At 48.1% G+C, this 25,688-nt stretch overlaps 1 protein-coding gene across 1 annotated transcript in view; it reads right to left on the bottom strand.

The window, feature by feature from the left end:
- Window positions 1-10,060: 10,060 nt before the first annotated feature.
- The window catches only part of RSPO3 (R-spondin 3), a 59,871-nt gene continuing 44,243 nt past the window's right edge, over window positions 10,061-25,688 (bottom strand). The window contains exon 6 of the mRNA XM_074167916.1: window positions 10,061-11,094. Within this exon, the coding sequence (XP_074024017.1) occupies window positions 10,901-11,094 (194 nt within the window). The 3' untranslated portion in view covers window positions 10,061-10,900. The remainder of the gene's footprint in view (window positions 11,095-25,688) is intronic.

Here is a 25,688-nt window from a genome sequence, read left to right as displayed (position 1 = left end):
ATAATCCTGAAAAGCTTCTGAAGTATTAATGTGTTGTTAATATGAAAGACTGTGTATTCTTTTGAAGGGCTAAGGTAAATAGATTAGGCGTTGGGTTATTTTTTTTCGAAGTTCTCACATGAGCTGCATATTTAGAAGTGTTCTAATTATGTGGGGCATTGAAAGCTGGGGGAAAGAGCAATGAAATAAGGTGTTTGTGCTTCTTGAATCCCAGCAGTGCTGATAAAAGCCGTGAGGGGTTCATACTAGGAACGGATGAGGAGTCCCAGCCCACCACGCTTCCTGGGTTTGAGCAGGACGTTACTTTGGACCTAGTTCTGGCCCTAGTTCCTGCTGGAGAGCGCTTTACTCTGGAATTAGTTTCACCAATTTCAGTTAATTCATTCAAAGGTACAATGATCCCTTCTCCCGCTGCTGCTGTCCTCTCTCCAAGAGAGATGTGACAGGCGTCTTCAAATTCAGGTAAAGGAAGTGGCTGCACAATTTCCATTCACTTTGAAATGAGCTCTGAAAAATCTCGTTGTGCATGTCTCCATTTTGTGTCACCCTTGGGCATCGCTGACTTTAGCCGGGTGTTGGGTGATGCCACAGGGACACGCTCACAGCTCAGTGCCATTCCCTGGCGTTCAGCAGGCTTTCAGCGACTCACATCAGCGATGAATAATGAAAATCAGCCTTTAAAGTACAGAGCGTGTGAACAGCAGGATGTCTAGGTCCCATCCAGCCTCTGTATGAATTCCTGGATTTATATGAGGGCTGAATTTATGGCATCTCTTGACCTGGGGCCTCCAAGCTGCCCACGTTATTCATTTGGAGCAGGATGCTGCAACTCTGTTATTCCGTGGATTAAATTCATTCCTGTCGTAAGAACATACAACTCCCTGAGTTCCAGTGAAGTGACACTGGTTTACAGCTGCTGCGGATTCATTCCTGTGATTTCATCCAGGACTCCAACACCATCAGGTAGTGAAACAGAGCTGAGTCAGACTGTAACACCTTAAAGAGCAGGGCTGGCAGAGGTGAGAGGATGTGGATGAATGCATTAACTTGTGATTTGTATTACAGAATCCGCGGGGCTGTAGATGTCAACGTGTTATATGCACAGCACATAGTGTGCTCGGTTTGAGAGAAGGTGATGAATGGGCCTGCGCTTTGCATTTCCATGGCATGGAAAGTACCCCTGGGTTTGTAAGGAGCGTGTGCGGTTGTGTACATCCTCACGTGCACCGATGTAGATGCTTCACGTTTTGGGTTCCGTGGCAAAATCTGTGTGATGCTCAGGCCCAGTGAAGCAGACATTCTGGGCAGGTTCAGGTAAATAAGCGCTAGTGGTTTCGGCTCAGCTTGATGTGATGTCGACTGATTGCATTGATGGAGCGATTCTTTGCATTATCTGGCGTATTGTAGCTCATCACTCCCGCTGCAGTTTCTAGTGTGCTGCAAAATGGCATCAGGAGGGGTAAATTGCAGAACTCTGCAGGAGGAGCAGTTCTCCATTGACAGTAACAGGACTTTAGACACCGAACCTGTGCAGACATCTCCACAGAGACTTGGCCAGCAGGTTGTGCCCCAGTAAATCACCAGCTCCTGCTCCTGCGACTGTCCTTTCTGCTGGGAATTACACTTGCCCGTGCCCCAGTAGGTGCATCTGGAAGAAGCCAAAGGTCTTCAGGACAGGCTTTAGCAAGAGAGAGGCTGTTGCTGACAGGGCTGGTGGCTGCTGCCCTGGGCAGGGCTCCAGGGCTTTTGTGCATCACATGAGCTTCCACTCAGGATCTTTTTCATATATAATGAGCTGTACGTAAAAATTTCTGCTGGGTGATGGCAGTGAGGGGACTGTACAACGTCCACAAGGGACACGAAAGTTTTCCTCTTTCCACTGTGCGTCTGTGGGTACTAAGTAAGGTGGAATAATACCGTAATAGAATAATTACCATAACATTTTTAACACTGGAAGTCTCGCTGGTAGCTGAGCATATTTAAATTAGGAGATGCCATTTCTCGTGATGCAGTGAAAGGCAGGATGGTTACCTGCCTGAACCCACAACTTTGCAGGTAATTGCAGCTGTGTAGGAGCCCTGCTCTTGTTTGATTAAATTGCTTTACCCCATAATTGAAGGCTTATTATAATATAATTGTAATTGTGATATACTGTGTTATTTCTGTACAGTAGAGAAGTAAAGGGTAAAGGGTGTCCAGTGGAACAAAATACCTCCTGCATGCAAATAAATTACCCGCTTGCTGTTCTAAACAAGAAGCATTGTCTTCTGCCAGGCTTGCAACAAAGAAATCATTATCTGTCTGGCTTGTGCGTTGAAGAACAATAATCTGTATTTCAAAAATTAAAACCATAATTAAGCTATTATTATGAGTCCACAGCACAAGAATGAAGAAAATGATAGTGCTAGGCCCCTCTGAGCCTCAGATCCCCAATTAGCAACCCCTGAATGAGTGGTTCAGATTTTTCCCACGTAAGGATGGCCTTGCCTGGCTCTGTCAGTCACGGAGACGTCACTCCATGGGCTGAGCCACGGTAGTGCTTCTCCCATGGCCCACCTGCCAGGCGGGACATTGCCAGGAGGGACAAAGTCTCATTGGGATGGACTTCAAATACCCTGGGAAGTGACTTAGGCTTTGCTGGCTGCTGGAAACCAGAAAACTGTACAGGAGGCCTCTGGTGAGCTAATAAAAATAGGCTGAAATCACTTCTTGTGCTGTTCTGCAGGGTTACATTTCCCTTTCCTTTGGGTGAGGCTGGGAGTCTCGGTCACTGTGTCTAAAGGGAATCACGGAAAATAGAGTAAAAAAAGACAAAGGTGAGCTTTCAAGGTTTCTACGACAAAGCAGGCCCTCTAAATTCCAACTGAGAGTATACAGGGAGGTGTGTATGTATGTATTTGTCCATATCTTTATTATCATCAGGTGTTAAGGCCAAGATCTTCATAAACCTTATGTTTCATGTGTGTTATTAACGTGTCATTGAATTTAAGAAGAAGACATCGCTCAGATCATCTGGACACTGTGACAAGCAGTAAAAGTTTGGTAAGATGTCCCTTGGTAAGGTCTTCGGTATCGCCTGAGCCTCTCTAGACAATAAATGAGTGAGAAGGAAAGGAGCGAGGAAAGCAGGCACTGTGCATCCTGGGAAGGGGTGAGATTCTGAACTGGCTGCAGCTGGGATGGATGGGATATTTCAGTTTTACCTGCCTAGAATTTTCAGTGTGTTTGCCATGTGCTGCTTTTTTATTTTTACTCCCTGCCTTCAGTGATTGTTATTGTTTATTGTATCCAGAAAGGGGGAAATTTATACAGATAAAGGATTCCTTAGCTCTCCCTCAGTTGTCCTCCAGCCGATTCCCGTTGTCGCTGTATCCCTCTCACCCCTGGCAGTGCTGCTGTCTGTATGTCAGTCTGTCTCTCATCTGCTTCATGGGTCTGGTGAGGGCTGGGAACGTTTCTCTGGAGCTTTGACCGTTCTCAGGGCTTTTCATAGAATCATAGAACGGTTCAGGTTGGAAGGGACCTTAAAGACCACAGAGTCCCACCCCCTGCCCTGGGCAGGGACACCTCCCACAGGAGCAGGGTGCTCAAAGCCCCATCCAGCCTGGCCTATTTTGCCTTTTGCCTGAACTCTTTGTAGTCAGAGCAGCTCTTTTCTGAACTGTGGCACCTCCAGGGGACACTGCGCTTCAGCTGAGACTCCTGGGGTGCAGAGCAGAGCAGAGGAATGGCTTCATACCTATTGCGGGATGGTTTCCTGCGTGTGTCTCCCAGTGTGATGTTGGCTTTGTTTGTGGGATCACGGCACTGCTTGCATTCAGCTGTGGATTCCCACTGCGCCCGAGGGGCCTTTTCTTATCTCCCTGTGGATTTGTATATTCCTGCCCTCGTGCAGTGCTCTGCATCCTCCCTTTTGAGTTTCACCTTTTAGATTTCATCACGGACGCCCATGGGAACCTTCTCAGCCTTTGGCTGCAGCTTCAGGGAGACTCGCTCTTGTGCTTCACCGAGCAAAGAGACTGCCTGAGAGCAGCGTTTGTGCCCACAGCTCTCTACGAAATTATAAGCCATCGTCATTGCTTACACAAAAAATGATGTGCAAAGACACTTTTACTACTGACACTGCATTAAAAAATCAAGTTAAAAGCTGTTTAAGAACACACGCAGTGGTGTCAACGCACCCTCTAAATAAGCCACTTTATCTAGATGCCTTACATTGACTGTTGCCTTACAGCAAGCCAAGAGTGTCCACTTTTCAAATGGATATTGAAATTCCTTATGATACTGTCCCCTATTTTTCAAACCGTGGCAGTTATTGCTCTCCCGCGGGGTGGGACAGCTGAAGGATGATGAGGATGAGGATGCTCTGCAGCTCCCACTCCTAGTAATAAATAAAGCCACGCTTGGTGCTGCTGGGGTGGTTTGTTATGAAGTAACATTTCAGTAAAAGCTGGTTACAAAACACACTAAGTATGATTTATAGGCCTGAAATTATGACTATCCAGCATTCCTGACCGATGACTTATTTATTCTTGTAGTCAGAAGACAAAGCTTTCTATATTGAAAAATAGTTGATACCTCTTTAATTACAGCTTGGGCACAATGTAGACATTGTGCTTTTTAGCCACCCACTGACAGTCACTAGAGTGCAGCGAACCTGCATTTCCTGAGGTATGAAATTGCTCCTAGGATTCTGCAGGACCCATGAGAAAATTGCAAAGAATTTTTACTTATCCCTGAGCAAGTGTGTCTCGGCTGAATAAAACTCCAAAGTCTTTCTAAAAGCTTCATTCTTAAGATCTCATATTGAGATGGCCCCCTAATGGTGCACCAGGATCTCAGCTGAAGGTGCCCAGCTGGCTTTCAAATACTCACTTTTAATTACTATTCTTTTCTTTCCCCTGGGATTAATTTTGAAAATGTAAGTCTCAGGGTGTGTGCGCTTAAGAAATTGTCTTGTGTTGACATTTCTCCCTTGTATAAAAAAGCAAAGCAAAGCAAACCAAGAAGTTGATCTCTCAAGCAAGATTTCCACTGCCATGAGAATACTTGGGTCTCTGTTCTCCTGCCCTCCCAGCAGCAAGCGCAGTATGTCTAGAATTCAGAAATGCATTAGGCACAGCCAATGTAAGGTTGTGGGAAACGGGATATGAGAAGAAACCACAGATGAGAGATGCTAATGATGTTAATGACGCTAATGACATCGTTTGATGTGCTACTGGAGCTCAGATAACGCCAGTAAGGTAAAAGGACTCATAAGGGGTAGAATATGTACTTCTGCTTCAGATGTTCTGGAGAGCTGTCCCCAAAAGGTACTCCAAAGAGGATTTGTCAGGATGGAGAACCATGAGTGGCTTAGTACTCACTATTCATTAACAATAATGTAAACAGCCTAATTATCATTCAGGGAGACTGTTCATTTATTACAAATCCCATTAGGAAGTGAGCTGAGCATCCGTGCTGAGGAGAATGCCACAGGAATAACATGATTTATTGCAAACATGCAGGAATGGACCAAACCTGAATCTGGAAAAAATGGAAGCTCGTCACACTCTGGGAGTAGTCAAAGCCATTCTGTAATGGAGGGGAGACATTGGAAGAACAGTAAAATCTCCCATGCTGGTAGTGAACAGCATGACAGCATGACAGCGAGACATGGAGGCATCGTCACCAAAAGTGATGCCACCGCTTCCGCCACTGTTCCAGAAATCTCCTGGGTTAAACACAGAGTGAGCAATGGCTCCTTGCCCAGCTCTTCACTGTCTGCCCTGCAAAATAGGATGCTCTTGCAACAGAGGGGAGAAAGGGGTGGGAAAAGGATGACCTTGGGTTTATGTATTATTTTGGACTTTACTTTTCCAATAAGTAGCAGGGGTACACTGGTGTCTGGCAGTGTCACGTGGGGATAATTTACCCATTTTTTAGTCCCCTCTTGGTCTCTGAAACTGTAACTCCTGTTTGCCGAGAACAGGATTGTTAGAGTAGCCGTAGGACAGATTTTGTTGTCATTTACTCACTGGAGGTTTCTTTTATGAACAAAGCATCCCCATGAAAAATAACTTCCTTTATCATGTTGAATTATGCTTCTGTTGTAAGATGTTTTTCAAAGTTTCTACCATTGTTCAACTTTGACAGCAGAATAAAACAATGTCATTTCTTGTACAAAAGGAACATACCCTTGAACAGGTTGTGTTGATTTGCCTAAGAATTTTTAAGCACATTTCCCTTTTTCATAGAAGCCTATTTTAGGGACTGATGTGTGTTTATACGCTGCATTGATACTATAGTGGGGATCAAACCATTTTTGAAACTGGGTATTTTGTGCAATGGCATAAAGTAGAAAGGGGAACTGCCCTCCTGTTTTTCAGTCACACAAAAAACAACCCCAAAATCACAAAAGCGTGTCCTTAATCTCCTGCTGTGGGAAAATCCCTGTTCCAGTAGTGCAAGGCACTGGCTGCTGCACCAGCTCCCGGGATGATGGCTGTGCCAACATCTGTAAGACTTTATTGACCTGTTTAGCCATAGGTGCAAACACTGGAGCAGCCTATGGATGAGTAGAGGTTATTTCATAATTATTTCATATTATTAAATAATAGTGATGGTGTGTTTGTCAGCTTCTTGCTTATCTGCAGCCAGCCAGCTCTCTGGTCTCACCTCTGCATTCATTTATTTCATCTCTGCGTTCCTCCTGAAGGCACATGAAGAACTAAATAAACTGAAACCTATTGCTTTCATTCTGGGAACATTTATCCTAGTGCTTTATTTCCTTTATACATGAAGAAGTGATTGCTGTTGCTGGTTTAATTTTGTTCACATCATCCTTGTAAAGGCAGCGGAGCAGCTGACAATGCTTTCCCCTCCCGTCCCTGTTATATTGCATTCTGGTTTTGTGGTACCTGCGGAATTTCTCCTGCCTCCAGGCAGGAGAAGCTGTGCTGGCAGTTTTATCCAGGAGAGGCTGCTCACCCTTCCCCAGGCAGAGGTCCCTGAGTGCCCATGAGGTGGTAAAACAGCTCGGCTTCCGTCTACTTCACAGCCTGCGTGAGAAGAAACAACTGAAGTCAGATAAGCATGGGAAAGGTGGGCAGAGAAGGAAAAAGAGGAGACTCAGAAGTCAAATCCACTCCCTTTGCCACTCCAGGGGGGCTCCCAGGATCAGCGGTTGTGTCACCCCATGCAGAATATTTTTGTTCAAATTCTTGTAACTTCATGTGAACCCAGTGCTGTCTCTGCAAACAGCGATGCGTAGCAATTAAGCACTGAGTCGTGGTACATTCCTGCTGCATCTCAAAGTTAAGCCTTCAATAAGTTTCAGAGCCTAAAACCACAGAAACAAACAAACAAAAAAAACAGTGAGTCATGGGGGCTATAGAGGAATATTTCTGAATTAATAACAATATTCGTGTGCTGCTCTGCCATCAGCATGTCAGCCACCAGTATCCAGAGGCAGCTGGGAGAGGGTATGACACAAGAATTTCATGGTGGGGGGTGGCTGATGATGGTCCCGTTCTGCTGGGGGGTCCCCGTTAGCTCTTACTCAGCATGTAAGGTCATGGACTCGCCATTTTATGTATTTATTACTAGGTGGGCAAAAAGTGTCGCTCAATATATATATTTGACTTGCAAAGGTCCATATTCTTCTTCAGTTTCGTGGGAGTCCCCAGGGCAGTAGTTCACTCCATCCCAGCAGCCTGCGCTCAGTGCCAGGGTGGGATTTTAGTTGCCCAGAGGAGCAGGGCGTGCTTTTCAGTGTCTCGCCATGGCTACGGGCAATGTTATCAAATATTATCCTGTGGGGCAGGGAGCACCCTGACGGCAGCTTCCTTCCTCATCTCCAGGAAAAGTTGTGTCATGTTTTTTTCAGGTACTATTGCTGTGAATTGTTACTGCCACCAGCCAAATTCCTTTTAGATTTTTATCCCCTGCTGAAAGGTGATCGTGTTCCCAGCCCTGCTCTTGGTAGGACAAACCATCTCTCTTGTTGCTGCCACACGAGTGAGCGGGGAGAGGCACACTGGCCTTTGTAATAAAGGTTTATGTGGCAGTGCATAACAAATCTCACATTTGTATCCTAAATTCTCTTCTTTTCCTTTCACCCTCTTTTTCCCTTCAGTCTGTAGCTCTTGAGCTACTCCTGGGTACTGCTTTTCCAGCCTTCCGTCTGTCTGTGCCAGACAAATGGCGTTCCTTTGACTCCTCCAAGTGTTGCCGCAGAGAATAACTGAGATCAGGGACATTCTGGAGGGTTTAGCTCCTTGGTTTTGGCTTTTTCCTCTTTTCAGTTCCCCTCTGAATGCTCTTGTTCATTCTTATAGTTTTTGCTTGTGCTTTTATCAAGAGCCATTCTTCTGTCTGAACCCCCCTTGCCGTTTCACTCCTGTATTGTATTGAATTAAGGCAGGGAAAAGACACCGTCCTACTGCTTGGTTTTAAGTTGCAGACGAAGCTTCCCTGGGTTCAGTGACCCGTGTGGTCCAGCTGGGGGTCTGGTTTGCTGAATCCAACTAGGGCCACTTCATCTGGCCAACAGCCTGTCCCTGGGGGGAAGTGAAGTGAGGGGTGAATCTTCCTGAGGAGCTGAACATCCCTGTCTGCCCACCGCGCCCCCAGCAGAAGGGTGACAGCCCTGAGTGCTGCTCTCTGTGGTGGTGCCAACCCCAGAACTACCATCTTTCAGTGCTTCTGAGCTTCTTTCATCTCTCTCCTACTTTTGGCATCAGCACAGGTCCTGCACATTCCCACTTGGAATCACAGACTCATGGAATTGCCCGGGTTGGAAGGGACCTTTCAGGTCATCGAGTCCAACCATCAACCCAACACTGATAAAACCCATCACTAACCCATGTCCCTCAGCACCATGTCTGCCTGGCTTTTAAATACCTCCAGGGATGGGGACTCCACCACTGCCCTGGGCAGCCTCTTCCGATGATTAATAACCCTTTCAGTGTAAAAAATTTTCCCAATATCCATCCTAAACCTTCCCTGGCGCAACTTGAGGCCATTTCCTCTTGTCCTTGGGAAAAGAGACTTCTCTGAGAACAGATTCTCCTCAGCTGCTGCTGCGAAGAAGGGGGGAAGATGGTGGTGGAGGATGATGACTGCTGCTGCCAGGACCGGCAGTGGGAGACTGGGACCAGCTCGCTCTGGAGGAGGGTGTAGACGAGTGCCACAATGGAGCTGGGAGCCCACAGGAAGCCCCTACTCCAGTGTCCTGCTGTTTGGTACCTCTCACAGGCCTCCAGCAACACCCCGCTTTGCCCTCTCACCCCTTCAGACTTCAGTGTGTGTGATGAGTGTTACAGGCATGTGATGCTCATCTCTGTACAATTCAGCCTTTAGCACTTAGGTCTTCTCGCCAGCAAAAATACAGTATATGCACATAAAAGGGGCTGGTTCCAGCAAGTTCTGACTAGTTCTTATGGAAGTTGGAGGCAAGCTGCAGGAGTCTTAAACCCCCGTGTTGTTTTACTGCTGCATCTGTACACCTATCATGGAGACGAAGCTCTTACAAAGCAAAATGTAGGAAAACCTCCTACATCCCTGCCTGAATGATTAGAATATTCCTCCAGAAGTCACTGACGCTCATCACTCCTGCTTCCTCAGCCCGAGAGACCAGCTTCGGTGTTGGGCAGAGGCTTTTCCAAGGTCAAACTCACTGTGAGGAACAGAAATAGTGAATAGGGATGGGGACTGGACGGGGCTTTGAGCAACCTGGTCTGGTGGGAGGTGTCCCTTGCCCAGGGGGTTGGAACGTGATGATCTTTAAGGTCCCTTCTAACCCCAACCCTTCTATGGTTCTGTGAAGGCTGGCTGGTCATGTTTTCTGGTCCAGGCACCGCGCTGGGCAGAACTACAACAAGAATTTAAGCAAAATTGGACAGAAGTTTATAATTTCTGTCCTTCAATAGATTTATCATCATGGATACTCTCACTGGATGCACATTGTGGATGCAAGTTGTGTCCTCTTCTGTCTGTGGAGCTATGAAGTGGGTCCCTCCCCCAGGAGAAAAAGCCACACCATCGCTGTGAAAAACACATCCTTACACGGTCTGCTTTTCTGGCTTTTATTAACTCAACATTGTCTCCTACAAATACGATTTGTCATTCACCAGAAGATTTGAAATGTAGACTTAAGTTACACATAGGTATAAAAAGCATGAAACAGCACACAGGGTACCACCGTTCCCACCGGACAACACCGCGGTGTCCCACAGAGGAGAGCCCCAGTGGAGCTCGGCTCCGTCGCCTTCGGCCTCGGGGGTTCCCTCTGCCAAGCTGCAGGTGCTTCTGCTCCGTTTCCCTCGGCCGGTGAAGCCCCAACAGCTTCCCCTGGTGTTCCTCACCCGCGGCTGGGGAACCGCAGGGCAGTCCCATCCTGCTCCACCAGAGGCTGGACAACCCGGGGTTCCTACTGGCTCTTCAGAAACGTTTTCCTCCTTCTCGTAATATTTATGTACAATATATGAAGGGATACGATTTGCCCCTTTGATTTAGACATATCTCTTGCCTCATACTTAAACAATAACTTGAAAAATATTTTACAAAGAAAAAGAACACCGTTCATCTGAATGTCATTCATTATTATATTGCTATATTTTATACCCTATTATTAATATATACAAAATTTCTTAATTGCCTTTTACAGATGCATGGAAGCATATAATATAACAGTTTTAAAGTATCCCATTTTTAGATTATTTTTTTTTCCCTTGGCTCATGTCAATCTCTTTAATAAACTATGGTTGCTTGGAGAATATAGGAAGTATTTGGAATGTTGTTTAAAGTTTGATAATAACTGGTAGCATTGTCCGTGTGGGGCCGGGGCAGTTGGAGCTCCTGCCGGGGCGGTCAGGTGGAGATAGCAGCATCATAAGACTTCAGCAATCCCGGGGGGCTCTTAGTGTGCAGCCCCCCCGGGTGCCAGGCTCTCGCCTTTATTGGGGGCTTTTCTCTTCTTCGGCTGCGTTTTGTTGTTGTTTTCCCTCTGTTCCCGGTTTTGCCTTCGGGCCGCTCGCCCTTTGCTTTCCTGCCTCGTCTCCTTGCTTTCCTCTTTGTTGGATTTTTTTCTTTTCTCCTCCCTATTTTTTTTCCCTGAAATAGAACAAAAACGAGGGCAGGTGAGAAGATTTGCTCAGGCTGCTGCAATTCCCGACTCCCTCGCTTCGCCCCAGCCGGGATTAGCACCTCCCGTTGAAGCTGGACGCCAGTGCTGGTGTTTGGAAGTCTCCAACTCCATCAGACTACTAAATTGGGGCACTGGACTAGCGACTCCCGCCGGTCCGAGCCTGAGCTAGGAGCCGGGAGCTCCCCGGGGAGTCCCGGTGCTTTGGGGCTGGTACAAACATCTCACACTCCCACAGCCCGGGGCACAGCTCCGCGGGCTCCACCACCACACAACTGCTCTGGGGACGCCTACGGCTGAAGCCGGGTAGTGTTAACTGGTCTAAATTTATCTTGGGCTGGGAACTGGCCACCGTGTTACTGCCCTTCGCTGCCAGTGCTCAGCCTCTATGTCTTTTAAACAGCTCCCTCCCCTCCCTTCACCCCCACCACACCCACGTCCCGGACAATTCTTGGGTTTCCAACATGAATCCCGTGACCAAGTGTCAGCTCCGGCACAGGGATGTCACCCACCTCAGACCAAAAAGTGCTCTTCCAGGTCTCAAGCCTTAGACCATTGTTACAAAATCAGGTATTCAAGCATTTTATTGCTTTAAATTCTTATAAAGGTGAGATGTTGAGGATTTTATTACTGCCACAGACCTCTCCAGTGAAGCTTCCCGTCCCCGTAGGAACATGATGACTTTGTGTGTCAGCTGTGGAGGGGGAATTGTGTCGTGCATTTATGCTTGGGCCTAAGGAAGAACTTCTTTGCTGTGAGGGTGGTGAGACCCTGGCCCAGGTTGCCCAGAGAAGCTGTGGCTGCCCCATCCCTGGAGGGGTTCAAGGCCAGGTTGGACGGGGCTTGGAGCAACCTGGTGTGTTGGGAGGTGTCCCTGCTCAGGGCAGGTGGATGGGCTTTAAGGTCCCTTCCCACCCAAACCATTCCGTGATTCCATGATTCTTTTCCTTCTATCTACTATCCAAGCCAGCGCAGGGGTGACATAGGATGAGATGTGTGTGCACACACAAGCCCAAAGGAGATGAGATGTTCTCTGTGTGTGTCTGCAGGCACTGGGGTGCAGTGGGATCCCCATCCCCGCGTGCGTCTCCCTCCCCGCTCATAGCCCCGCTCTCTTCTTCCCAGACACTCCTTCCTGAATATTCTTCCTTCTTCTACCACTTGCCCGAGCCCACTTCACACCAGCACCTTGAACTGGGATACCAGAAGCTGTGGAGAGTCATTGGGAATTGGGGCATTTGGCTTATATCTGTGAAATTAAAAGTGCAAAAATGTCACGGGCCGTTACGTTTACAAGTTCATCTCTGAGCTGCTTGAAGAAGCAGAGGAAAAGGCAGGGACAGCGTTAAAACTGAAGGTCACCAAAGAAGCAAACGGTGTGATAATATCTTTAAGGTCCCTTCCAACCCCAACTCTGTGATTCTGTGATTCTAAGACAATATTCTCCCCAAATTTCTGTTTCCCTTGTGAAGAATGTTGGTTTGGTTGGAAAGCCCTTTGGTGTTTGAACATGCCACGTTTGATGCAGATACAGAGGTAGATATATATATATCTGTATGTATGTGCCTTTTTCAGGCGCCTGTCCCGCGTTTCACCGGGGTCTCCCTCCCCTCGGCCGCCAGGGGGCGCCGCGGTGCCGCGCCAGGCCCCTGCGGCAGCGGGGCGGGGGCTCCCATAAAACCTTTCCAAATTACCAAAAAAACCCCCCAAAACTAAAAAAAAAAAAAGGGGGGAAAAAACCCAAAGAAAGCAGAGGATCAGTGTTTTTAGCCAGGAGATATTAAATCTTTTTGCACGAGAATGTTTCGCCGGTGAAGCTGTGGATTCAGGAGAGTCTGACGGTTCTGGGAAGTCCCTACTTGGCATTAAAATAGCTTTTCTTCCAGAAGGGACACCTCGTACAGCCAGCTCTACTGGAAGAGTTCGTCTGGAGGCACTGTCCGGTGAATTTTCTTGTAGGCAGGGGATACTTTACGACTCCTAATAGTAGGAACTTTGTATATTGAAGGAAATCTACAGGCATGCTGTAATTATGAGAAGTGCAGTAGTTCCCATTAAATGCAGGCATGAAATTAATTCAGACAACAATATAATTACATGTCCAATCAACTTAGAGGTGCTGAGTTCTTGTTAATCTAATTTATAGCCCCTGGGTCAAAGAAGTCCCTGCATCTGTATTTCTGCAATCCATGCCTGAATACATCTGTAAGTGAGCAACCCGGGGTATTTCAGAGAAGTCTTTGCATTATTGCATCAGATGCGGTTTTTCCGCTGTTCCTGTAGCCATATTCTACAGAGTGGAGGGAGGAAGAGTTGGTCATGGCTCGGGAGAACTTGCTACTTAAGAACACCATGCGAGAGAGTTTTACTTACTGAAAAAATCACGGCTGGATTAACTACCACAGGTTCCAGATTTCACCTCCTTTAGTCGTTGTCACTTAGTCCCACCCTATTATATTCAGCTGTAATTACTGCAGGGAACTCAGAGCAGTGTATTTGTTCTCTTCTCCCTTCTGAGGGCACTGAAACCCCAAACCACCGCAGGAAGGCACCAAATCTGATTGTGTGGACTGCTTCACTTTGGGGGGGGGGGGGGGGGGTGTGACAAGGTAGGTCTCATGGAAACACCTGAGGGACGAGAATCTGGCGTCAGGCATTTAGGATGTTTGTATTTCTTTTGGAGAGACCACTCCCATGAAGAAATTTCCCCTGGGAGAGCAGGAGGAACAAGAGGAGTCCTTGCACTGCGCCCCTTGGGGTTGGAGGGGCCAACACAATAGGGCCCTTCTCTGGAAGGGTCATAGAATCACAGAATGGTTTGGGTTGGAAGGGACCTTAAAGACCGGCCAGTCCCAGCCTGTCCCTGGGCAGGGACACCTCCCACCAGACCAGGTTGCTCAAAGCCCCCTCCAACCTGGCCTTGAACCCCTCCAGGGATGGGGCAGCCACAGCTTCTCTGGGCAACCTGGGCCAGGCTCTCACCACCCTCACAGCAAAGAAGTTCTTCCCCAGATCTCATCTCAATCTCCCCTCTTTCAGTGTCAAACCCTTCCCCCTCCTCCTAGGGCTCCCCTCCCTGATCCAGAGTCCCTCTCCAGCTTTCCTGGAGCCCCTTGAGGGACTGGAAGGGGCTCCAAGGTCTCCCCGGAGCCTTCTCTTCTCCAGGCTGAACCCCCCCAACTCTCTCAGCCTGGCTCCTGGCAGTTCTACTGTGCATGTCACCACGGACCACAAAATCCTCCCCACTACACTGTAATAAGCTGAAGAGCTATAATAAAAGCCCACAAGCCACAGCCGTGACGTGCCACAGTGTTCTTTCGCACCCCTGGCAGCCTCGGCTGACCCCTCGGTGCTTCCCCGGCTGCTGGAGCAATGTCAGCTCCGGTGCTCTGGTCCCAGTGCCCCAAGACCTCCTCCCCTCTACCCCACCTGGTACGGGGACAACACCTGGGGGCTAAGTGCCACCACTCTCTGTCACCCTCCTTCCCAAACCCTTCTCAGAGACTTTTTTCAGTGTTCTTAGACTGAAAATCCATCCCCTTTTCCTCGTGACACCACCTGGACAACAACAGCATGATGCGCTGAGCGAAGATACCAGTAAGAGGAGAGTGTTCCAGGCTTTAAACCCCCTTACTACAGCTCAGTCTGCAATATAGTTGTGTCGTATTATACAAATGAGTCGATCACACTCATTTTCAAGAAAAGTGACACAGTTTTTTCTGGAACACGGGCTGCAGCATGTACTCACACTGCTTGCCAAGATAACAAGGCTCCAAACACCCAGCTGCCCAGTGATGCAGAGGACATTCTCCTTTTATTCACAGCCTACAAGCGGCTGATTCATCTCCCATGTCTTAGAATCATAGAATCATAGAACTGTCTGGGTTGGAAGGGACCTTTCAGATCATCGAGTCCAACCATCAACCTAACTCTGACAAAAACCATCCCAAACCATGTCTCTAAGCACCATGTCAACCCGGCTTTTAAATCCCTCCAGGGATGGTGACTCCACCACTTCCCTGGGCAGCCCATTCCAATGTGCAATAAGCCTTTTAATAACCCTTTTCTTTTTGATGTTTAAACAGCATAACTTTCTTAGCAGGGATCATTGCTTTCCTAGTGACAGTGGCCGTATTTTATAATGGCTAATTTTTCAGGTGACCAGAGTGGTGAGAGTCAACAGCCTCAGAGCTGCCCGGGGGCTACTCGACTCCGGGCAGTTCCTGGCCTTGCTTACTCTTGAAGATGCATCAGCTGCTGAAGTGAACATGGGTAAAAAATTTAAAGGCGCTAAGGTCCAAAGGCATCCAAGGATTTGGCCAAACATAGGTTTTCCTGCTGTTGAGGTGCATGAGAAAAGCCTACCTGGCTCTCGCATACCAGTCCAGATGGATGCAGGTCTTAAGGTATGTGTCATATCATAGAGTCACACAACCATAGAATGGTTTGGGTTGGAAGGGACCTTAAAGACCATCCAGTCCCACCCCCTGCCCTGGGCAGGGACACCTCCCACCGGACCAGGTTGCTCAAAGCCCCGTCCAACCTGGCCTTGAACATACCCACAGCCCAATGTGGTGATCTGAGATAACCCAAGATACCTCAAATGATATCGGCACTTATGGTTGCCCAATGGCATTGGGGGACTTAGGGACTAACTTGTTCCTGCGTTCCCTGTCTCCTCTTGAAAATGGAAATGCTTCTTTAGATGTAGACTCCAAGCAGTGTTGGAGCCTGAGACCTACAGAAGTTTTCCTGTGGGATTTAGGATCCCTGAGTGTCATTTGCCCCTGAGGACAGGATCTGGAGCACTAGATTGCATTCGCTTCAAAAATGTTCTTGTTTCTGTTGTTTGTGCCAGCCTGTCCTTGCTGGAAGAGGACGATGCTGAGGTGGGCACGTTAGAGGACCGAGGACGTTGTATCTGAACAGAGGAATGGGTCAGGGCAGCAGAATTGCTGTTTGTGTAGAGCGGGCGGAGAGGGAGGAGAGGAGGCTGAACAGGTCGGCCGTGCCGGGACAGGAGAGGCCAGGCTTTGCTGCTGTGGCAGGTAAAGAGCCGGTTGCATCCCAGTAGGTGCGTGGGGAGTAGGAAGGCACCGTTTCTTCTGCGGGCTGCTTGGGAAATGCCACTGCCACACTCCTGAGCTCACAGCAAGGCCTATGGAAAGTCCCTGCCTTAACTGTTTTGTGCTGGCTTCTTCGCAACAGAAATGGGTTGGATCTGCCTTTCCTGGGCCATAGAAAAGACATTGCCAGTGCCTGAAAATAGGAGAATATCCGTCCTCCAGTCAAAGGGGCAGCCAGAGGAGGAGGATTTCGCTAACGAGTTGTGTTTGCTGTTTGTGGAGACATTACTGCTGTCTCTTCAAACCAGAGCCTGGGGGGACTTATTTCCTTTGCACTTGTCTGCTTGGACTAAGGGAATTTGTTAGCAGCCTTGTTTTCATCGGGACTAGCATTGTGCTAACAGCAGCAATTTTTTAATTATGGAACAGTTTTCATCTCATAAGAACCTGCAGCTTACAAACTCCGAACGCAGCTTCCAAAGGCAGGGAGGTGATGGCTCTTTAGCGGAGCAGAGAACCACCCCACGTGGCTCGGGGCGGGAAGCGACACACACCGGGCTGGTCGTCAAGAAAGTGGCGTTTTCTTGCCGAGCTTGATCTGAGATTATTAGCGGTGGCTTCTGAATGGGATTTAATTTTTACAGCTCTCCTAAAAGTGGCAAAAAGGTAGATGAGTGTCCAAACCCACCTTATAAGCCCCTTTTATGGCTAACGGAGTCAGAGGCCAATACAAACATGGGCGGTAGGAGTGACTGGTACCGAAAGCCCTTACCCTGCTGTTGGAGCGTCAGCATATTGGCAGAAATGTATAGTAGCTTGTTTTCCTTCTAGGCACCAATAACCCGAGCCCTCCCATTAGCCCAAATTGAGGTCATAAATATAGTCCTTTTTAGAGACTTAGTTCAGCTGGTGCAGGCTTTTGAGCAAACCAGAAATAAAAATGTGATGCTGCATTATGTCAGAGCCGCGTGTTTAGTCTGCCTCTCTAGAAATAATCAAGAAAAGTTATACATGATAAGAGACAGATGCTAGTGCCGCGGCAGACATCTGAACTCTTTCTAGTACAATAGCGAAAAGGAGAAAACACCCAAAGGAACTTTTTTCTTTAGGACTCAGATTTGTACTCGGAGTGCTCCAAAGGGAGGGATAAATGACAAAAGTAATTTTCCTTGGCTTTACTTAAACCGATCGCAGTAGTGTCACCTGCCAACGCAGAAGATACTCGTATGACCCCAATGTTTGGATGCATCTGTAGGAATGTCTTTTTCCCAAAGCGACCATGGCTTGGAGCTGGGCTGGACTGCTTCAAAAGCAGTGTGGCCACCAGGGCCAGGGAGGGGACTCTGTCCCTCTACTCTGCTCTGGGGAGACCCCACCTGGAGCACTGTGTCCAGCTCTGGAGTCCCCAGCATCAGAAGGAGATGGACCTGTTGGAGCGAGGCCAGAGGAGGCCATGGAGATGCTGTGAGGGCTGGAGCCCCTCTGCTGTGAGGAGAGGCTGAGAGAGATGAGGGGGTTCAGGGTCTTTAAGGTCCCTTCCAACCCAAACCCTCCTATGGTTCTATGATCTCCTCTCATCTTTGAGCCATGCGACCTCGTTCGTATTCCACCGAAGTGGCGTGGCGGTCAGTTTATAAAGCGTACTTTAAGTAGAGCAGACTCCAGCGATGTGCTGTCCCACGGCATCCTCATTCTCCACATTCCGCCTCCAACTACTCATAAAGCCGGCTGCTCACTTCAGTGGGCAAAGCTGTGTTACTACAAACATCTCTGAACACACAGCTCATTCCCAGAGGGATTTTAAAAGAATAAACTTATCACATTCTTGGAAAAAAATAGAAAAGAAGACAAGACAGCCTGGATAAAATTTACATGGACAATTTCTATCTGTGATTCATTTTAAATTGAAGACTTACGGGCAATGTTAAAATATTTGCATTCAAGTTTTTTCATCTGTGTCCTCTATGACCCCTACTTAGAAATCTATTTTTTTTTTTTTAATATTTTATAGGGCTGCGTTTTCCAAAGGAATGGAAAATACCAGATTATCAAAATCATCACATTTCCCAGAAACTTGCCGATTTCAACTAAGTCCCAGGGGAAAGGAGGCAGGTTTTGAAGCCGCTTTGCCTTTGTGTTAGGTTCCTGCCAGCTTCTCCATTGGGTTGGCCTTTGGCGCCCACCTGGCAGGGTGACAAGGACTTGAGAGGTCGAGGACCTGAGATCCCTTTGACAGCACTTTGGTCACCCCAGCTCCCCGGGCTTCCTAGGGCTCAGCTCCGAGTCACTTTGGCATAAAAACTTCCTGAGACTTTTTCAGAGGCAGCCCAAGAGCCTTGGTGATCCTAGTCCCCTTCTCCACCAGCTGCTGGCCAAAGCATTGGTCCTCCCCTCTCTAGGTAGGGCCACTATTTCCAAAGAACATTTTCACACTGACTAAAATGACATTTTAATGATCTAAATTTCATACAGATCAGGGACTCCAAAGGTCCCCTTTCAAAAAAGGGTGATGTGACATTTCACTTTGGCGTCTCTCTGTGTTTCTGAAGAGTTTTTCTCACCTACTGCTTGGTCCAGGAACTGTTGTATTAGTCAAAAGGAGAAACTACTTACTATTTCTACAGATCCGAGCACCACCTGCTTTAACGAGCAGCTCCTTAGGCACTTTTCGAAGACATCTGGGACCAGCCCCGCAGCCACTAAACCCAACAACATTTGGCAAAGGTCTAGCGTGACAGGCTCAGGACCATGTCACAGACAGTCACACCGAAGGGGAGAGACCTCAGGGGCATGAGACCAGCAAACCGTCGGTGCAGGCGTATTGCAGTAAGAGATCACAAGGAGTGGGATGCTTTGTCCAAAGAATCCAGAGCAAATAGACCCTTGTGCCAACCTCAACCAGGAACTCTAAGAAGTTACTTTAAAAAAGTACTTTTGAAAGTGTTACCCAAGATGTCTCTGTGTCCGGGAAGGTAATTGATGTGCTCTGAAAGGGTGAGTTGCTCTCAGTTAGAAAACGGAGATTTTCTGTCAGCCTTTAGCCTGTGGTATCGAGGGATTCACAGGGACTCTTCCCTCTCCATATTGTGTCTTCCACTCAGTCACATTTAAAATTAAGAGATTTAGCCATAACAGCTTTAGTTTGATTTAAAACTATGCAGAAAAAAATCCAGCAACATAAAATCTGCTGTGGCTGGGAATGTGACCCTTCGTCTCAGTGACAAACCCCTTTTCTCTTTATAATATGACCTACACGTGACTTCCCCAGGTTCCCAAACTGTGAAATGGAGATAAGAGTTCCTTAATTTTGGTAAGGGCTTTGGGATCTGTGGATAAAAACCACTGCTGCTGCAAATCAGAGCCACTGAAGTGAGCAGAGAGCTCTCCTCACTTCAGTTAATATTTTGAAGGACCAGACCTCACGCTTCAGTCACACAGAGAGCCCGGGACCCTTTTTTACAGAGTTTCATTTTTTCATGTCCTTGCTCATGCTCGAAGGTAGCAGGGGCTGGATCACCCGCTGGCCTTCCCTCCCACCACCCACGTCCCTACAAGAAATAAAGTCAGTTCCTCTGGCTTTAAACTAAATCCTTCTGGTTTAGCAATGCACATTTCTACTTAAGCAATAAACATCTGTCGGCTGCCATTCATTAATATTAATTATAAATGGCCACTAGCTCATGGGATCCAAGTCCACCAGCTGAGATTTTTCCAGCCCTGACCTTGTTAGGGTTTGTATAAAAAGTGTTCAGAAGGGTCCTTTGGAGCTCGAAGCCAACCATAAGTGCAATTTGTGGAGAGCAGCGTTTAGATTATGCACTTAGAGCGAGGGCGGTCAGGAGGGGTGATGGGGGGGGGGGGGAAAGGGGGGAGCAGAGCCCAAAACAGACTGCCTTTAAGCTTAAGAGTTGTAGACCTTTCTGCAGGCTAATGGCAGGGGGGGGGCGTTGTCAGTAGCGAAACCGGCCCCTCCATTAAACCTTACTGTAAATGAAAGGTTGCATGAATTAAAGGTTGTTCATCTCATGTTTCAGGAATGTAGCTGTGTTTCATGTCTGAAGCCTGGTTTCCTTTTAAATGGAGCCCTTTGGATGACAAATGGGAGGGAGAATTTCAGACAGCGAAGGGGCAGAAGTAAATACATGCTTGAGAACAAAGCGGAGGCATAACTGGAGCTGTAAATCTTTATGCTGGGGCTACTGTTTGCCAGAGATATCGAGGAGGATTAGACTAGAATTGAGAAATTTCATTACTGCGTCATTTTGCTTGTAAACCAAAAAGTGATAGAAAAATCCCCACAGTTAATTCTTAAATTCTAGCCTTAATATCACCTGTAGATGAGTTTCACTCATGGACCGCCGGTTAATTCTTTTGCTACCATTTTGGATTTCAAGGAACTAGCAATAGAAAATGTAGGAAATGCTTTTTCTCAATTTTGCATGGCCGCCGCATCCTTAAATGATAAAGGGGGGGTATCCTCCCCTTTAACTTCTTGCCACTGCAAAATTGCTTCAACAAAAATTGCTGAAAAATAATATTTCTTTGCATCAGTCCTTAAAATTAGCCCGTTTCTTTTCAGCCTAAGCATACAGCAATATGGCCCTCATGGGACAAATCTTCATCTGCTCTTAAAAAAGACATAGCTCCATTGGCAGAGAGGTGCAAGCTTCTAGCTGTGGTGAATTTCTGTAACGAATTCGCTGAAATTGTCTGTAAAAAAATCCAGCCCTACGCTCTTCCTATACCGATGAGTCAACGCTGATGAATGCAGGGAGGAAGGTGAACAGATATCTCAGCAATGCAGGTGACTGAAGTGGACAAAATGAAAGGAAAATTGGTTTCAGTTCCTTGACTCGGGCCCAAATAAAAGTCTGAGCTGGTAAAGACAGCAGGAGGCCCTATAACCATGGCAATGGATAGAGATACTTGGATTTGGATTATGGTTGGACTAGATGATCATAGTTGGACTGGATGATCTGAAAGGTCCCTTCAACCATAGGCAAATCTATGATTCTGTGATTTGTCTCTGTAAATGTGCAGTACGCTGTCTCTCTGAGGAAGTCTTACAGAAGGCAGCCAGCAAGAAAAAATTTTGCGGAAATTTTGTAACAATTTTAGGAATGCTTATCAAAGCATTATCTGGTCCCCTACTAGGCTGTGAAGCTGGACTACTATAGACTGTCTCTGATGGATGTTTGTCTAACCTCCTTAAAAACCTTCTATGATGGACATTCCCACAACTTCTCTTCTGATCTTTACCATCTCGGATAATAACAGTGGATGTCACCATCTCTATGAAGATGATCAAGGGGATGGAGCGTCTCTCTGATGAAGAAAGGGTGAGACACCTGGAGCTGTTCAGCTGGAGAAGGGGCAGACTGAGAGGGGACCTCATTGATGCTGAGCAATATCTAAAGGGGATGTCAAGAGGACGGGATCAGGCTCTTCCCAGTGGTGCCCGGTCACAGTACAAGGGGCAACGGGCAGAGACTGGAACACGAAAAGTTCCGTCTCAACATGAGGAGGAACTTCTTTCCTTTGGGGGTGGCAGAGCCGTGGAACAGGCTGCCCAGAGAGGTGGTGGAGTGTCCTCTGGAGATATTCCAAACCCCCCTGGACATGTTCCTGTCCAACTGCTCTGTATCACCCTGCTCTGGCTGGGGGGTTGGACTGGATGATCTCCAGAGGTCCCTTCCAATCCCCACCATTCTGTGATTCTGTGATTCTGTGATCTCATTGGGAACGCTCTGATGCTCCTTTGGACCTTTGCAAAAGGAAGTTATGGCAGCCAGCATTTTCTTTTCCAGAGCTCTGAGGCTGGAAGAGAGCCCGGAGGTGGCAGCCCAAGCCCACCAAAGGCTACATCAGGTCTCAGAGCTGGCGGGAAGAGCCAACTGAGAAGAGACGCCAAGGCTGGAGATGCAGAGACCTGGGTGGGGAAAAGCAAACAGAGCCGCCTGGGTGGGGAAGAACAGACAAATACCCAGCGAGAGGAGAAGCAGCAGCCAAAAAGTGCTCCTTTGTTTTCACTTTGTTCCAAAGGAATGCTGAAAATCCCTTCTTGACAGCTAGATCCAAAGTACTCTGAGGCCAATGGGGTTTTAGTGGGTCTTGGATGAGGCCCTTGGAAGGAAGGGAGCTGTGATACAACGGCGGATGGGCGCCCTTGCTGTGTGGGGCTGGCAGTGCTCTGACACGCTGCTATACATGGAAGTGTTCCACAGCCCAGGTTGAGCCCATTAAATAGTGCTGCCCATGTCACCACTGGACTCCAAACACCCACTGCTGGACATGCTCTGCAGCTCACATGCCCCACATGGTTTGCATTCTTGGGCTAAATTTGATAGATGTACCAGCAAACTTCTCTCTTGAGTTTGTTCTTCCTTCCAGGACACACAGGTCAAAACTGTGAGGGGTTTAGCTCTGCAGGTGGCATGGGCTGGGTGAGCCCTGCAGTCAGCAGCCCCTTCCCTTCGCCTGTCCCTTGTGGTCATACTGCCCAAAGGTGAGAAAACAGCTTGCTGTGGCCTTCTGGAGAGTCAAGAGAAAGAAGTCCAAGAGAAAGAAAGCCAACTGCACCCTGGGCTGCATCCCCAGCAGCATGGCCAGCAGGGCAAGGGGGGGAAATCTGTCCCTCTGCTCTGCTCTCATGAGACCCCACCTCGAGAAATGTGTCCAGCTCTGGAGTCCTCAACATCAGAAGGACATGGACCTGTTGGGGCCAGAGGAGGCCATGGAGATGCTGGGAGGGCTGGAGACCCTCTGCTGTGAGGACAGGCTGAGAGAGTTGGGGGGGTTCAGTCTGGAGAAGAGAAGGCTCCAGGGAGACCTTAGAGCCCCTTCCAGTCCCTCAAGGGGCTCCAGGAAAGCTGGGGAGGGACTCTGGATCAGGGAGGGGAGCCATAGGAGGAGGGGGAAGGGTTTGACACTGAAAGAGGGGAGATGGAGATGAGATCTGGGGAAGAACTTCTTTGCTGTGAGGGTGGTGAGACCCTGGCCCAGGTTGCCCAGAGAAGCTGTGGCTGCCCCATCCCTGGAGGGGTTCAAGGCCAGGTTGGAGGGGGCTTGGAGCAACCTGGTCTGGTGGGAGGTGTCCCTGCCCAGGGCAGGGGGTGGCACTGGCTGGTCTTTAAGGTCCCTTCCAACCCAAACCATTCTATGGTTCTATGACTCTAAGTTGTTGAGATATCTTGCTGTGGCATGTGGCCTGGAAGAGGCTCATTTCCTCTTCCAGCTGCGACACAAATGTCCCTCCCTCAGAAGGAGCTCTTTAAAGCATTGGAAGTTGGGGCAAGGGCTTTGGAAGCATCAGCTGCGAGAAGTGATGGAGAGAAAGACAGACAAGCAAGGTTGTGCAGGGCAAGGAAGAGGACGCTATTCTGCTCTTTTGCACATGGTCCCTGCCCTGTGGTGGGCGGGAGGAGAAGCCACAAATAGTTTCCTATTTGCCTTTGCCTGAAACTCAACGGTGTGAATTTGCTGAAGGTGAAGGATAAGTAAAGCACATCTGTACCGGGGAAGAAGGCCAGGGACCAGGCAGACCCCTGGTAGATTGTTTTAGGACTCTGTTTGACCTGCAACAGCCGTCTCTCCCCCAGGCCAGTCCGCTATGGAGGGAACAGCCCCAGCTCCTCTGGGTGCAAGCCAGGAGGAGGCCCTTGGCCTTGTGGCCAAGGAGCGGACCTTTGTCTGCTCCTCTGTAGAAACATAGACATAGCTGGGGATTTCACCTTCTCAAGCTGGAGCTGCTCCTTTCAATCATCACAAACATTTTTAATCAAGAGGGAAGGTTTTAGGTATGTGGTGGGAATTTGGTGCTGAATGAACACCTTGATGGAACACACTTTGGAAAGGGGAGGGAGAGGGGTTCCTGAGAGGTCTATATTCCCTTCTGTTTTTCCTACAGAGCTCAGGCATCCAAAAGACAGTCAGCCAGCCAACTCTGGAGCACAAGGAGGCACCAGAAGGGAAGATCAGAAAGAGAAAAGGAGCTGATTTCTATCCCTTATTTGGTTTAGTGATCCGAGGATCACAGCCCTCACATCGTTCACATTTTAATGGAAGAATGCAATCTGCTTTTTTCCCATTCTCTTTCCTTACGGGAGCCATTGACCACACTCTTCTTGCTCAGATTTGACACCATTCCTGTTGATGTGAGGTTGATGCTGTTTATCATATGTGGCAAAACGTGATATTACCATGAATTTGTTCAGATTTTAAGGTCTTGGTTTGCTGGTAGTAATCTAATAAGACTTTCAAAACTGCCTGCTGTGATTAAGTTTTGAGCACGCTACGATTAAAGCTTAAAAATGGCTTTTTCCAACCTTTGAACCAGAACATCCTCTACTATTTTGGATTCACAAATTGCTCCGAGTCGTATCAATCCTATTATTCCCCTCTTAACCCCTCTCACCCACGTCTCTTTTCTGGATGCCGCAGCTGTGGCCAGCCCCATGCTGTCCCTGCCCCGTCTTGCCCAAGGCATCCCCAGGACACCATTCCTCTTTGTGTCGCAATTAGCAGATTCCCGGTCCCCAACAGCCTTACTCTCGCGGGCTGGAAATGTGTTAAAGTTAAAGAGTCAAAACCCCTGCAAGGACAGGAAATGAGAGGTCCCCTTGGCAGCGACAAACAGAAAATAAACAACCAAACTCAGATTCCTCAATTATAGTAACTGGGGCCGGAGTGATGACCCGCCGGCGTATGCAGTATGTAAACACAGGGATGCAGTAATTAGCTCTGTGCTCGTTTTGAGGCTTCAGAAGTCCCGTGGCCCACCGTGGAGTAAGGTCATTACCCATAACCACACCAATGACCCCCGCACAGGACACCCCATCTCCCTGCATGGGGAGGTCTCCCCGGCTCACACGCTCCAGCCCCCTGGCTCTGGATGCCACCGAGCTGCACGTGAGGGAGAGCGTGCCACTTTGGGGATGAGCTGGCACTGGCATATCTTAATTTCCCACGTAGCAATGCTTAGGACTTAAATGTGATTAAGTGAAAATACTCAGGGCATATTTTATTTTATTTCCCCAAATTATATGCTCTGCCTTATTAAAACTGCTCAACAAGTCCTGTTCCCTTGGATCCCTTCTGTTCGCCACTCTGTATCTAGAATTCAGCTCCTCCTCTCAAAGACGCTGCTTTCTCTCTTATTCTCGCTGTACACTAAAAAAAAATAGCATAATATCTGTATTCTCCCTACAGCATAAACCACTACCTGACAAACTGCCCTGCCTTCAGGGGGTCGCGGTCTGGTGAATTTTGACTAAAATTGCCCCTTCCTGCTTCCAGGCTCTGCAAGGTGCCAGTTCCTACACTCCACAGGGAGAAGGAACTCTGCTGTTCTACATCCATCCCACCATCTCCCCATGGCTGACACCTGAGTTATTGCCTCTAGGAACAGGAGCTTTCTTTGGCCTGTGGTTGCACAGGACTGGACGCAGTTAATGTTGGTTCTTCCCTTTGAACATCTGAATGCCAGCAGCATGCAAATG

The sequence above is a fragment of the Numenius arquata genome, chromosome 2 (assembly GCF_964106895.1).
Source record: "Numenius arquata chromosome 2, bNumArq3.hap1.1, whole genome shotgun sequence".
Lineage (NCBI taxonomy): Eukaryota > Metazoa > Chordata > Aves > Charadriiformes > Scolopacidae > Numenius > Numenius arquata.
Note: the sequence above shows the minus strand (reverse complement) of the source record. Positions and strands in the feature narration are given on the sequence as shown.